Source organism: Chiloscyllium plagiosum, unplaced genomic scaffold, assembly GCF_037043375.1.
Source record: "Chiloscyllium plagiosum isolate Xiang-an unplaced genomic scaffold, Cpla_swu_hap1 HiC_scaffold_12, whole genome shotgun sequence".
Lineage (NCBI taxonomy): Eukaryota > Metazoa > Chordata > Chondrichthyes > Orectolobiformes > Hemiscylliidae > Chiloscyllium > Chiloscyllium plagiosum.
Genome location: NW_028270150.1, coordinates 98,734,511 through 98,749,336, shown reverse-complemented (window position 1 = coordinate 98,749,336; position 14,826 = coordinate 98,734,511). Strand labels below are relative to the sequence as shown.

At 44.8% G+C, this 14,826-nt stretch overlaps 1 protein-coding gene across 1 annotated transcript; it reads right to left on the bottom strand.

Moving 5' to 3' along the window:
- Nucleotides 1-236: 236 nt before the first annotated feature.
- On the bottom strand, nt 237-13,655 carry LOC148148642 (putative G protein-coupled receptor 139). The gene is made up of 2 exons (XM_087992359.1): nt 13,472-13,655; nt 237-1,138 (listed from the first exon to the last, which is right to left on the bottom strand). Exons 1-2 carry the CDS (start codon nt 13,653-13,655, stop codon nt 237-239), a joined length of 1,086 nt encoding a protein of 361 aa, XP_087848485.1.
- Between the last annotated feature and the right edge of the window lie 1,171 nt (nt 13,656-14,826).

The following is a 14,826-nucleotide window of genomic DNA, read 5'->3' as shown; positions in this document are numbered from 1 at the left end:
ATTGAGGGCCGAAGGGCCTGTACTGCACTGTAATGTTCAATGTACCCTTTACACCTTCATAAGACCAGCCAGTTGGAACTGGTACAGACCGACTGCTTGTGTTACATGGAAAATTTGATGAATAAAATGTAAAACTGACCATTCCTGGTGGCCTGATACATGCTTCATTATGAAAACCTTTAACCAGACAATTCCCCAACCAAACAGTTTTTCATCCCAGAATGCATCAATCCATCTCATCCTTTCATAAATGTCACTAATCGAGCAAAAGGGTATGTTACCATGTTCTTCAGCTGTTCTCTGAACTTCGTCTGGGTCACGGCATAAATACATGTGTTTGTGCAGCTACTCAGGAGCTGGAGAATGAATCCTACATCTCGTAAAATGTATTGGAAAACGACAGCCTTAAAACCCAAACGATGCATTCGTTTCCACACAGAATACACCAGAAACATTGACCATAACAGGATGTAATTCCCTGAGATAACAAACATTAAAATGATGGATTTCCTTCGGCTCTCCAAGTGTCGGTCCTTGGAATGCTGCCCCCTGCTGTCAGACTGGAGTCTCCTGCGGGCTCTGCTGGCCACTAAAATGTACCTCCCAGTGAGAGCATTGAGCAGCAGAATCAGAACAAATGGGAGCGCTGGGGTCAGAATGTAGTGAATAAGCTCAATCGATCCCCAGACGGGAGATAACCTAACGTACCTTTTAGTCACACAAAACGAAGGCTTATTCCTCAGACTATACCAAGGTGTTAGCATAAAATACCAGGAAATGTTCTTTAAACAGCTGAGCACTGTTATTGTTCCCAGAACCACGGCTGCTGTTTTCTCAGTGCAATAGTTGCCTTTCATCTTTTGACAACAAATGGCCACAAATCGATCAAAGGTGAAAGCGACTGTGAACCAGACGGAGCAGTCTATAGCTGCAGAAACCAGGATGGCGTGGATGTTACACACGGGGACGGTCTTCAGAAATGTAAATTCAGTTTTATAAATAATTGGAATGTGTCTCAATATCAGATCAATGATCATGAGCAGTAAGTCCACTGCTGCCATGGCCACCAGGTAGCGAGTGATACATTTAGAAAGATCACATTTTCTCTGCGACAGAATCACTATTGTCACTATGTTAACTATGAGAAAGGAAGATAAACAAGAACATGTTAATTCCAGCTGAGAGTAAAGTTACACCTTAATAAAATCAATGTTAGCAATTTACGAGACTTTTAGTGATTTTCAAAACTTGAAAGGAAGCTATGATCTAAAAACAATGACATTCATGAGGTATGGTTGCTCAGAAAATTATTTGAACTAAAGACTGACTTATCCCAGATTCTGACAAAATGCATCCAAAGGTTTTCAAAGGAATGCTGAATGAGATAGCAGATGCGCTGGTTTTAATTTTCCAAAAGTCCCCAGATGCTGGTGAGAATGGAAAGCCGGTGCTCCTCCAAACATAAGCTGCTTCTCTGCATGCTTGCTGTTGATAGGTTTACTGATGAGCTGATCAGTGACAAGTGCAAGAGAGAAACAACTTGTGATTGGTGAGTAGGGTTTGGATGCGGGTCCAGTATGCAGCTCAGTAACTGCTGCCAATGAAGGTCTCTCTGGGGAAAGATGGGTTGTGGGCTTGGAGCAGGTGGATGGAACCATGTGTGGGAGGGAGAGCCAGAGGGAGGAGCCAAGCCAGCCATTGCAGACAGGTCCAGGAGTGTTGTAGGGGCAAGAGGGAAGTTCCAAGTAATCCCAGATGAGACAAGGAGGCCATGTTGGGATTGGGAAATTATGGGGAGGCCATAAGAAAACTGCCAGGAGATGGTGCTGTCACAATGGTGCTGAGGGGTACTGAGAAACCAGTGGGATGGGGAACAAGGAGAGGCCTCAAGAGGACAAGTGAGACAGGAAGGAGGGGGATGGAAAAGAGAGACTGACACTGCAAGAGAGTGGGAGGAAGAGAAAGAGACAGAGATTATGATATTGGAGAGCAAGAGAAAGAGTTAAAAACCACGAGAGGGTGGTAGAGGGAGAGGAAGGATGGGAATGAAAGAGGGAGAGTGAAACTGCAAGAGAATGGGAGGGAGAGAGAGAGAAAGAGAGAGACAGCGAAAGAGTTAAAAACTACGAGAGGGTGGTTGAGGGAGCGAGAGGTTGTGAAGTCTGAAGTGAGAGAGAAGAGGATCATTGCAAGCAGAGACTAGTTTCAAAACTGTTAATAAAATATTTCAGCTGACCAGGAATGAGGAAAACATGAAATCATTGAGGGCATTAATTACTTGCAAATGGATGAGGTCTTTCCAGATTAAGGTTACATATGGTCAGGGGATACTCGATGGGAGAGTGATCAGTGGATGCTATTGTCATGTACATTATATAAGTTGTTTTATTTTATTTTGAATTTGACATCTGAAATTTTTATCTGATCAGTTAACAAACAGATAAATATTTATTGGAGATAATAAGGAGTGCAGATGCTTGACGTTAGAGAGGATGAAATGTGGAACTGGAAAGGCCCAGCAGGTCAGACAGCATCAGAGGAGCAGGAAAGGCGATGTTTTAGGTCGGGATGCTTCATCAGGACTTGCCTGCTTCTCTGATGCTGTCGGACCTGCTGGGCCTTTCCAGCTCCACATTTTATTGAAATAAATATTCATTTTCTCATATCTCAGTAATAAAAAGGTAGCAACAATATGGTGGAGAAATATTCCAATTTTGTGAATATGTGTGGAAATCCATGAGCGGTCACTTCTCCAGTCTGTAAGAAGGATGTTTATCATTACAGCTTTGTGTGTCTCATGAAGTGTGTGTCAGCTATATTGGGGAAAAAAACATATTTTGCTAAGTTATGCCTGTGCTCTTGTACCAACTTAATTACAGCATCCATCCAGGAAATTAATCTTTTCCAAGAACATTGTGGCTTGATTGGGGGTTCATACTCCTTAATAAAATTGATAAGTTCCTTGGATTCTGCTTACAAATGTAAGTATCCAACACAGCAAAACATACACATTAGGTAATGTAAGATGTTGACTGCATCAATTAATAAAGGAGACAGTGAGAGTGTAAAGGTAGCCCTGAAAATCAAAAGATAACTCTCAAGAGGAGCCATCAAAAATAAATCCTTTATACTTTGAAGCACACATCTCTCTGATTTGTACCAAAGTAAGCGGGGAACCCTTGAAGTTCTTTTTCATTCAAAGCAGATGTACTACCCTTATGTTAACGTCAGTCATACTGCTTTCTCAAATACATAGCAACACTTCCACAAGAAGACTGAAAGGCACTTTGCAGCATTCCCACTCAGAAAGCAGAAGTGAAATGGAACATTATATGAGACACCATCATCTATAAGACCACACCCTGAACAGACAAGAAGCAGCAGTTAAGCATCACAGACTGGTTTGAGGTGACACATACTGTGATAGAGCCTGCCATTGAAGCCAAGATCTCCACTCTCATCGATTACAAGAGAAATCTGAGTGAGGAATCTCTGAATGCAGAAAGAGCCATTTGAAGTGAAGTCCAAGAGAATGCTGAGCAACGATCCAATAATAACATTCCTAACTCTGCAGGAATATCCACAGCTAGTCCATCACAGGGAAATGTATGGATGAAGGGATGGGAAAGGTGAAAGATTCATGAGGAAAAGAAACAGCTCGACCCTGAAACAAAAGCAGGAGAGATCATCACCCACTGTAACAAATAGTTGGAGAGATGGGAAGATCCTCGCCTTGAGCTATAACACTGGGAGAACATTGTCACTGAGGAAGCTCTAGACACCATTAACAGCCTCGCTGTTACGGCAGAGCTGGGAATCAAACCAACAGTGGAGGGCTTTAGCAAAGCTTTCGACACACACTCACGGACAAAGCTCCAGTCACTTTTTCCAGTCCTCATCAAGCACAGAAACCCCCACTCCTGCAGCTTCTGCACTAACCTCTCAGTTTCTTCTGGAGGAGGGGACATTTCCACAGGGAGTGTGTGATGCAAGGATTGTGACCCTGTACATGAACAAGAGCAACTGCAGAGATTGCCATAACTGTCGAGGTGTCTCCCTGCTAAGCCTCCCTGCATTGGAAAAGGATTTCCCCATGTGGCCTTGTCAGGCTGCAGACACTGGCTTAAGGCATCTGCCCCAATTCCCAACGTGGTTTCAGAACTGCAAGCTCGACAATCTCGGTTCCCTTTCAGTCTCACAGCTGTAGGAGAAATACACCAACAAAGGGGACCAAAAGGACAGGGCAGGGAGACTATATCTGCACCTGAAGAGAGAATAATTAATCAGACCCAGGATTTGTTACAGAAAGATTGTGCTTGATAACTGCTGAATGTTTTGAGGAGGTAACCTGGTGTGTTGACGAGGGCAGTGCATATGACATGATCTACATGGACTTCAGCAAGGCTTTTGGCAAAGTCCCTCATGCAGATTGGTCAAGACTGTAAGGGCCAATGGGATCCCAGGTAAGTGGCATGTTGGATCGAAAACTGGCTGAGAGGCAGGAAGGAAAGGGGAATGGTTGAGGGATGTTTCTGTGACAGGAAGTCTGTTTCCTCTGGGGTTTCACAGAGCTTGCTGTTTGTTGTGTTGATGAATCATTTAGACTTAAATTCAGGGAATATGATAAAGAGGTTCACAGGCGGCATGAAACTTGGCAGGGTGGTAAAAAGTGAGGAGGGTATCTGTAACCTGCAGGAGGATTGCGATGGCCTGGGCAGCTGGGCAGAGCAGGGACAACAGGAACTCAACCTGGAAAAAGGGTTACTTTCCCTTCATCAGTATTCACATTGGAAAAGGTCAATGTCAGTGGGAATATCGCGATACCGTCTCTTCGATTCGATAGGATTGCAGTTGGCAAAGAGGAGGTTTTTATCATTTTGGAAGATCTGAAAATAGCCAAGCCCCCTGGGCTGGATGGGATTTACCCCCAGATTCTCTGGGAAGCCAGGGAGAACATTGCAGGGCCTTTGGCGTTGACCTTTATGTCATCAATGTCAACAGGAGTACTGCCATAAGACTGGAGGATAGCAAATGTTGTTCCCTTCTTTAAGAAGAGGATTTGGGCCAACCCTTGTAATTATAGACCAATGAGCCTTAATTCAGTTGTGGGTAAGGTCTTGGAAAAGGTTACGAGGGATTGGACGTCAGTAAGCCTTTTGATAAGGCTCCATATGGTTGGCTATCGCACAAAATATGGAATTTCAGGACTGAAGTTGATTCAGCGGTTTGAATCAGAAGTTGGCGAGCTGAATGAAGACAGAGGGTAGTGGCAAATGGGAAATATTCATACTGGAGCTCAGTTACCAGCAGTGTGCTGCTAGCTTCTGTTTTGGAGCCACTGCTGTTTGTCATTTTTATAAATGATCTGGATGTGGGCGTAGAAGGATTGGTTAGTAAATTTGCAGATGACACTGAGGTCGGTAGCTTTGCAGATATTGCCAAAAGACAAGATTCCATACAGCGTGGAAACATGCCCTTCGGCCCAACAAGTCCATACCGACCCTCTGAAGAATAACCAACCCAGACCCATTTCCTTACATTTACTCCTGACTGATGTACCTAACACTATGTGCAATTTAGCATGTCTAATTCACCTGAGCTGCACATCTTTGGATTGTGGGTGGAAACCCACACAGACATGGGAAAAATGTGGAAACTCCATACAGACTTTCGCCTGAGGCTGGAATCAAAACCAGGTCAACTGAGCCACCGTGCAGCCCCTGTTGTGGGCTACCGAGGGACATAGATAAGATGCAGAGCTGGGCTGAGAAGTGGCAAATGGAGTTTAATGCAGAAAAGTGCAAGATAGTTCACTTCAGAAGAAGTAACAGGAATGCAGAGTTCTGGGCTAATGGATAAATTCTTGGCAGTGCAGATGAACAGAGAGTTCTAAGTGTCCAGGTGCATAAATCCCTGAAAGTTACAACCCACGTTGACAGGGTGGTTAAGAAGACATATGGTGTGTTGAAGTTTATTGGTAGGGAGATTGAGTTTCAGAGCCATGAGGTCATGCTTCAGCTGTACAAGAAACTGGTAAGGCCCCACCTGGAGTATTTTGTGGAGTTCTGGGAAAGGATGGGGAAGCTATGGAAAGGGTTCAGTGGAGATTTACTTGCATGTTGCTGGTATGGAGGCAAGGTCTTATGAGGAAAGGCTGAGGGACTTGAGGCTGTTTTCGTTGCAGAGAAAAAGGTTGAGAGGTGACCTGATTGAGACGTCAAAGATAATCAGAGGGTCAGATATGATGGATAGTGAGATCCTTTTTCCTCAGATGGTAAAGGCTAACGTGATGGGGCATAGATTTAAATTGAAGGGTAATAGATTTCAGACAGACATCACGGGTAGTTTCTTTACTCAGAGAGTAGGAGGGGCGTGGCATGGCAAGGGTATTTAAATGGGCATTGGACATACATATGGATAATAATGGAATGGTGTAGGTTCGGCATCAGATTAACTTCTTAAGTTGGCGCAACATCGAGGAACGAACGGCCTGTACTGCACAGGATTGTTCTATGTTTTATTTTAGGAGGGGCTTACAAGGCTAGGGATTACTCCACGAATGATAGGGCCCTGGAAAGGACTGATGATCAGAGAGACCTCGGATGCATAGCCACACATCCCTGATGGTAGCAGGTCAGGTAGATAACCTGGTTAAGAAGGCATTTTAGATACTTGTCTTTTATTAGCAGAGGCTTAGATGAAAAGGACGGGTTGGGTGGTGGTGTTGTGCATTGGTTAGGCCACAACTGGAGTCCTGACTGCAGTTCTGGTCACCAACATTGTAGGAAGGATGTGATTGCACTCGAGAGGAAACAGAGGAGATTCACCAGAATGTTGTCTGGGCTGGAGGGTCTGAGCAATGAGGAAAGATTGGAAAGGCTGGGGCTGTTTACCTTGGAGCCGTAAGGAGTGAGAGGGGACCTGATCGAGGTGTACAAGATTATGAGGGCTGGAGATAGGGTGAATAGAAAGACGCTTTCGCCATGAGCAAAGAGGTCAATAAACAGGAGGCATAGATTTACCGTGAGAAGCAGAGGGTAAAGAGGAGAGAAAATATTTTTTTTTTCCCCAGAGCGAGGTGGGCATCTGGAACTCACCGTCTGAAAAGGTATTGAGTTGAAACGATTTTAACCCTTAATCAGTCATTAAATATTCACTTCTGTTTGATGGTCTCCAGAGCTACAGGTGTAAAGTGGCATTAGTGTTGTCAGATCTTTGTTGACCAGCCTCCTTCAGTGCTGTTTAAGTCAATGAATCGAGATTGACATCACCAGTTTTACTGAGGGATTCGACCACTTGATCATCACTGGCCGAGTCAATCAAGAAAGAACGCTTGTGGAGGGAGGCCAAATGGGGGAATACAGAGTCATCGCAACGACCATCTTAAATACATTCAGAACAACAGTCAGTTCAACGATTCCATCGGCACAGCAGTTACCGAGGGGAATGCTACTTATGCTGGAACCAAGAGGGTAGTGTGATGGAGTTGGAGAAGACCTTTGTATTTTGTCAGAACAATCAGTGATGGATTTGATGTTTATATCTTTGGGCTTTCTGCTCTGTGACCAGTACTAGGCAGCACACTTTAATAAGGACGTGGAAATTTTCCAATGGGTATGAGGACATTTTAACCAGTGCGGGTTCCAGCACGAAGGGAATACAGATACTTGGATGGACCAGGGAAATCGGAGTTATTGTCATGTGGGAAATCTACAGAATGCTTGGCAGGATATACAAAATAGATACAGGAATATATCGGTCAAGGAGACTCGAAATAAGCATTGATTAAGAATAAGAAACATCCCATTTAGGACTCTGTTGATGAGAAATTGTTTTGTTCAATATCTTTGGAAAGCTCTTTCACAGAGGGCTGTGGCAGGTCAGCCTACGAGTCTATCGAAAGTAGTGGTTGATAAATCTTTGAGGATCAATCACATAAAGAGTTAGGAGGATCGTCTATAAAAGGCATTGAAGTGTCTGGTCAGTCAGGATTGAATTAAATGGCAGAGAAGACTTGATGGGCTGAATGGCATCCTCCATTTTCCAAGCTCCAAAAGACCTGTAAAGGCAATAATCAGAGCACACAGATTTAATATGATTGGCAAAAGAAGCAGAGGGTGACATGAACATATTTGTTCCACACAATGAGTGATTCGGATTCGGAATACACAGTCTAATAGAGTGACATATATCGATTCAATAGTAAATTATAAATATGGAACTGGAGAAATATGTGAAGCAGGAAAAATTACAGCCGATGGGGAAACAGAGTGTGAGGGAGAGAAGGGTGGGTCCAAGACCTGTGTTATAAATTTAAGTAAGGGTAGATTTGAGAGCATGAAAGTGAACATGGAAATGAGGTTCAGGGAGAACTCAGTAGTGGTCAGCATTGAAGGACATAATTCAGATTACACACAATAAATACATTCAAAATGAGAAAGGAAAACTTCCAAATGGAGCACCCACCATCCGCGTTTAAAATACATTTAAGTTCAATAAAAAGCAGATAATTGCTAAACGTTGGCTGGTAGGTCAGGAACAGGAAATAAAAGTCAGCTCAAAATGGCAAAACGATTGACAAAGAATGAACAGTTAGAGTACAAGAGGAACCGAGGGAGTAATACAGGGGCAAGAACAAGGTGGGCTGTGGTGAGAGGCCTTTATTGACATAGCTCGTAATCACCCACATTAACCCAAATCTCACCTCATTAACATGCAGATGCCCATTCTATCATCCTCTGGATAGAAACTAGACACTAACAATTCCAGTCATGGAAAGAGGTCTGACTGGGAACCTGGTGACTCCAGCTCACTGCTTGTTCCTCCAGCCCTCCAGCTTGGAACCCCAGCACCAACAGCTCAAGGTCCGGTTTCTGGGTGGTGACCACACACAGCCCACGGTCACAGACATTGGAATCCGACATGTGCCAGTCTCACCACACACCATCCTGGCACACCTCCGAGCCACTCGTAGGGCACTGCCAAGGAGACCACTCCTGTGGAATGACGCCTAGGGAACATCATAGTGGGAATCGGAGTTGGGAAGCTGAGGAACGATGATACTGCAGGGAGACAACTCACTATATAAGGGGGAGGGGTTCAGTGAGAGTTATCAACACCCTGGATACAAGGAGGGTGCCAGTGCATTCCCAAACCTGGCATATTGACCCGACGGGACTGGGCTCAGGGCTGGAGGGTATGTAGATGCAGATGGGTTGGTTGGGGACTTGGAGAAGTGTGAAGTCTGAGAGGTTAACAGGGTGTGGGGGCTGCACTAGCAGAAGGGCCATTTTATCCTTGAGGGTTCCCCTGTGTGCAGAGGAGGAGGCTGGAACTCAGTGTCTGAGGGAAGCCTGCTCTTGCCTTCCATCCTGCTGTGACTCAGAAATGAAGATGGCTGCACCTGAACATGAGGCCAGCAGGGTAAGTGTTTGGATGTGCAGCCTCGGGTGGGGGTGGAGTATCTGCAAGTCTGTGCAATGGGAGGCCCCTTCAAAGGGCAAGGTCACTCAGCACACACCCAGAACCTGAAGGACAGACCCTTTAATATTGTACATTGCAGCTCATTCCCCAAACAGCTCAGAGCATTTAGTGTCATACAGGTTTACAGCATGGAATCAGGCCCTTCTGCCCAACATGTCCATGCTACCCGGTTGGTACAATTAAACTTGTCCAGTTTGTATACGTTTAGTCCATATCCCTCTATGCCTATCACAACCATGTACCTGTCTAAATGTTTCTTAAATGACAATATTGTACTCACTTCTGTCACTACCTCTGGGAGCCCATTCCAGACACTCACCACCTTCTGTGGGAAAATGTTGTCCCTCTCAACCTATTTGTGAATCTCCCCTCTCGGCCTTAACCTGTGTTCTCTAGTTTTAGACTGCCCTAACATGGGAAAAGCTTGTTGGCTATCTACCTTATCTCTGCCTCTCATGATTTTATGGACATGTATAAAGTTTCATATTCTCAAGGGAAAAATACCTCCCAGCTTATCCAGACTCTCCTTAAAGCTCAAAACTTCCAGTCCAGGTAGCATCCTAGAAAATCTTTTTTTGCACTTTGTCCAGTTTAATTATATCCTTTCTATAGTAGGGTGACCAGAACTGTACACAGTAACTTCAAATGTGGCCTTTCCAAAATCTTGCACAACTGCCCCAAGATGTCCCAACTCTTATACTCAATGCTCTCCCCAATGAATGCAAGCATGCTGAAAGCCTTCTTGACCACCCTGCCAACCTGTGACTCCAGCTTCAAGAAGCAATGGCACCTGTACCCCTCGATCTCCTTGTTCTATAACACTCCCCAGGGCCTGACCAATAACTGGGTCCGGACTGCCCTGGGTTGACCCAGCAAAATTAAACACCATTTGACATTCCTCAGCCCACTGGCCCAATTGGTTAAGATCGCACTGTACTCCAAGGTAACCTTCCTCACTTTCCACTGTACCATCAATCTTTGTGGCATCCATAAACCTACTAATCATACCTCCTAAATTCTCAGCCAAATTCATTAAATGAATGATGAATAACAGTGGACTCGTCATTGATCCCTGTGGCACACCACTGGTCACAGCCATGTTTCTGTAATAGCTGTAATGTCCCAGTCCCATGTATCCATCCATGCCCTGAATTCACTTCCCTTCCCTGTCAGGCCTCTTGCTTTGAAATAACTGCAGTTTAACCCTGACTTCCCTTGAAACCTGCGTACATTTGTCTGCCCTGTCTAGTACGATGATTACCAACACTGCCTCGACTGTTTTACTTGCTCTCATTATCTTCTCTCCTGTCATCAACCTTCTGTTATGTCTCCCTGCTCCTTTGGATGTCCCTCAACACCTGTCCTCATCTCCCTGCCAGATTAGTTTTACTCATCCCAAGAGGCTCTCACAAATCTCCCCACCAGGATATTGATTCCCTCCAGTTCAGTTACAACATGTCCCACTTGGGCAGATCACCTCTGCCCCAGAACATGTCCCAATGATCCAAAAATCTGAATCCCTGCCCCAGCTCTTAGCCACACATTTCATCTGCTAAATCCCCCTTTTCTTTTTCTCGCTGAAACTAATAGTTCCCAAGTTCCTTCCCTTGAGATCCTACATTTTAACCATCTGCTTAACTCCTGTTCATGACTCTTCAGGACCTCACCTCTTTTCCACACTATATCATTGGTACCAATGTGTACAATAACCTCTGCCCGCTCCCCCTCCCCCTGAGGAATTCGATACAATGTTCAGAGACGCCCTCAGCCCTGACACCAGGGAGGGAGCACACCATCCTGGAGTCTCGGTCACAGCCACAGATACCCTGTCTGTGACCCTGACTGGCGAGTCACCTAATGTTCTATGTAATTGCCTTCCCAAAGGTTTGCAGCTAAGCCATTCATGGTACCACAGGCCTGTCTGCTGCTGTTGTACTTTCCTGAGAGAGGTTATACCTCCCAACAGTATCCTGTTAGAGAGGGGAAAAGCCACTGGAGACTCCTGCACTACCTGCCTCTCCTGGCAGTCACCCATCTCCCTGACTGAACCTGTGGTTTGGCCACATCACAGTAACTAGTGTCTATCACACTCTCTGCCCCTTGTATGCTCCTCAGTGTATCCAACTCTCCCTCCAACTCAACCACCCGGTTTGTGAGGGGTTGTAACCAGTCACACTTCCTGCAGACTCAGTCGTCAGGGACACTAGACTATTCCCTGATCTCCCACATCTGGCAGGAGGAGCATTCCACTGCCCTAACTGCCATCTCTGTCACCTCACAGTAACACAAAGAACAGAATCTTACCATACCCTGACCTCGTTGCTGATCACCCTCCTCACCGGGTATCCCAGTATCAACCAAAACCCACACTTAAACCTCCAACAGCACTTCAACAGCAAAGCAGCCCTTCTCAAAATGGCCACTCCAATAATGGCCTCTCAGCTGGAGCTTGCCTCCTTTTTGTTCACTCCTGGTGGCTGAGCTGATTCCTCCCAGAATCCTCCTCAGTCACTTCTCTGCAGCACATTTTGTTAACTTGGGAATAATTTGAATATCTCGGGAAGTCCAGTCATTTCTGCAGCACATTGGTGTCTCTAAAAAGTGAGAATGTAGCTGCCAGTGTGACAGTGACCTGTGATTTCTCCATTGCCTGGATACGGTAGCTATGGGTTACCTCCCACTTGGGGCGATGGAGCGGTGTGCAGTGACAGGGATGGCTGGCTCCAGTCCCTGTAATGCCAGATTTGTAGCCAGAGAGAGACTCACAGGCAGAGTTGATTGTAAAGGGTGAACGCATAGATGTGCAAAACTATTTTACAATAACATGTCGCCTGTGCCACCAGCACATCTGCTTTCTCGCTCTACCACCAGGTCTAGGTACTTCCTGAGGGCTGCGGCTGGTCTGGAGAAAGCCTGCCCTACACTGGAGCACATTGTCCTTGGAGGGTCTGGTTGGGTTATTCTGGGGCTGGGTGGGTGTGCAGGGCCCTCACACACTGACTAACAGAGGCAGGTGCACCTCCCTCATTCTGACCACACAGAGAACAGGGAGAGGGCAGAGAGAGAGTGGGAGGGAGAGAGAGAAAGAGAGAGAGAAAGAGAGGGAGACAGAGAGAGAGAGACACAGAGAGAGAGGTTTAAATATGAGAAGAGGGAGAGGGAAAAAGTAAGATGTAGAAGATGGAGAGACAAATTGAAAGAAATGAATTTTCAGAATGGAATTGGATAGAAATTATAAGAGGATAGATTTACAGGACGATGGGGAGAGAACTGAGAAGGGGAAGGGTCCTGTGTCTCTGTGACTCAACGTACAGGACGATAAGGATGGGACCGGGGGTGGGAATAATTAGACAGGTCAGGCCTTGAAGGAATTTGAATTCAAAAATGAGAACATTAAAATGGGAAGTTGTTGGATCAGGAGTGTTTGTTGGTCAATTAGCACAAAGAGAAATGGTAAACCAAACATGATGGGAGTTCAGAACGGGCAGCAGGACTTTGGATGGGTTCTGGTTTATTGAGGGTTGACACTGTAAGGTTAAAGATGATATCAGTGGAATACTCGAATCTGGATTAATGAAACCCAGAGAAGGTGTAGTGTGCAGCATCCCGGATGAAGCAGGCAGGAGACGGAGATATTACAGAGGGGATGGAAAACAAGCTTTGCAATGGAGAGGATGTGGGGTCAAACCTCAGGTTAGGGTTAAAGGGTGTCCTGAAGCTACAAACATTTTGGTTCAGCCTGAAGCCAGGGGGTGGATCAAGGCAAATGATAGAAAACTGAATGTGTGACAGGAACCAAAGACAATGGTATTGGGCGTCACAAGATTAAAGTGAGAATAGCAGGAGTCTAGTAGTTTATAAATCTACTGGGAGGGAGACAGAGACTTAGTGACAGCAGGAGCAGCAAGCAACAGAATGGGAAATGACAAGAACAGTAATAAAGTTAAACCATGATTCACAGAATTACCAGCCAGACAGAGACACTTACCTGGAATACCAACAGCAGCGAGAGTCGGATAGTAAATGTGTTGAATAATCCAAAGTATGTATTGGATCCGATGTTTCAAATACATCTGGTGATAATTTGTAGAAAAATACTCAATTATCCCGGAGAGATTCCTGCCCATTGTGGGAACATTGCAGTCTGCTCTCCTCAGATTCTGCTCTGTCATCTCTCCCTGTTTCAAGGAATGTTGCAGCTGAGACTCATTTATTAATAGAAGGAGGAATCCATCCAGAGACTCAGTTAGGGCCCACAGAGATTGACATTAATTACAGTCACTGAACAAACAGGGTCATTGAACTCCTTTCAATCCAGTGCCTTTGTCCCAGAGTAAAGTTAAACTTATACCTGGTCTGGGTAGAATGTGTGAGGGTTGCTGAGTAAAGGAACAATGAAAATATGCGAGTGGGCCAAGAGGGCTGGATGTTTGTAATAGTGTCCCCTGATGACCAAGATAAAATATAGTTTTATTTATTTGAAGAAGAGTTGAACAAGTGACAGCTGTTATGGGCTTAATGGAGTTCTTTGACAAAGTAAAGTTCTTTGGAAATGCTGAGTTCAGCGTGTTTCATGTTCCAGAAGGAATATGACTTCCAAAAGGTGAAGTGTTACTTAATTGACAGGTTAGGAAAATTCAAACATGTGAATTAAAGGACTAATGGCATTCTGATTATAACACAGACTGAGGGACATAACTCAGAGAGAAACACTGTTCAGGTAAAGGGCTCTTGTGGTGCAGTGATAGTCCCCCAAGTATGAGACCTTGTGCTGAAATCCCACCTGTTCCAGAGGTGTGTAAAAGCATCTCGGGGACAGGTTGATGAGAAGGTAGATAGACTGCAGGAACATAGACTGTTCATCCCTCATGACCAATATTAGAATCAGAGATGTTTATAATACATATATAAATGACATGGGCTAATATGTTATTTATAAAGGACATGATTTCAAGGTTTGGAGACAACAAGTGAGACAGAAAGATAGTGAAGAGTGAGGAGGACAGGATCAGACATCAGAACATCATTTAAAGCAAAATATTGCTGATGCTGCAAAACTAAAACACACACAGAATGCTGCAGAAACTCAGCAGATCAGGCAGCATTGGAGAGGGAAGTAGAATTAATGATTCAGTTCGGAGCTGAAAGGGCTGGGAAAATGGGATATTTTATTGTTTCGACAGAGGAAGACAACGTGTGAAATGGTGTGCAGTGTAAAAGGTAAGGAATTTGTTAATGGGGTTGAAAGAGGAAATGAAGCAATGTAAATAAGGCACAAATAAGAAAATTGTGTGTGTGTAGGAGATTGTAGGAATCAGAGACAAAATACAGTGAAGATCTGAA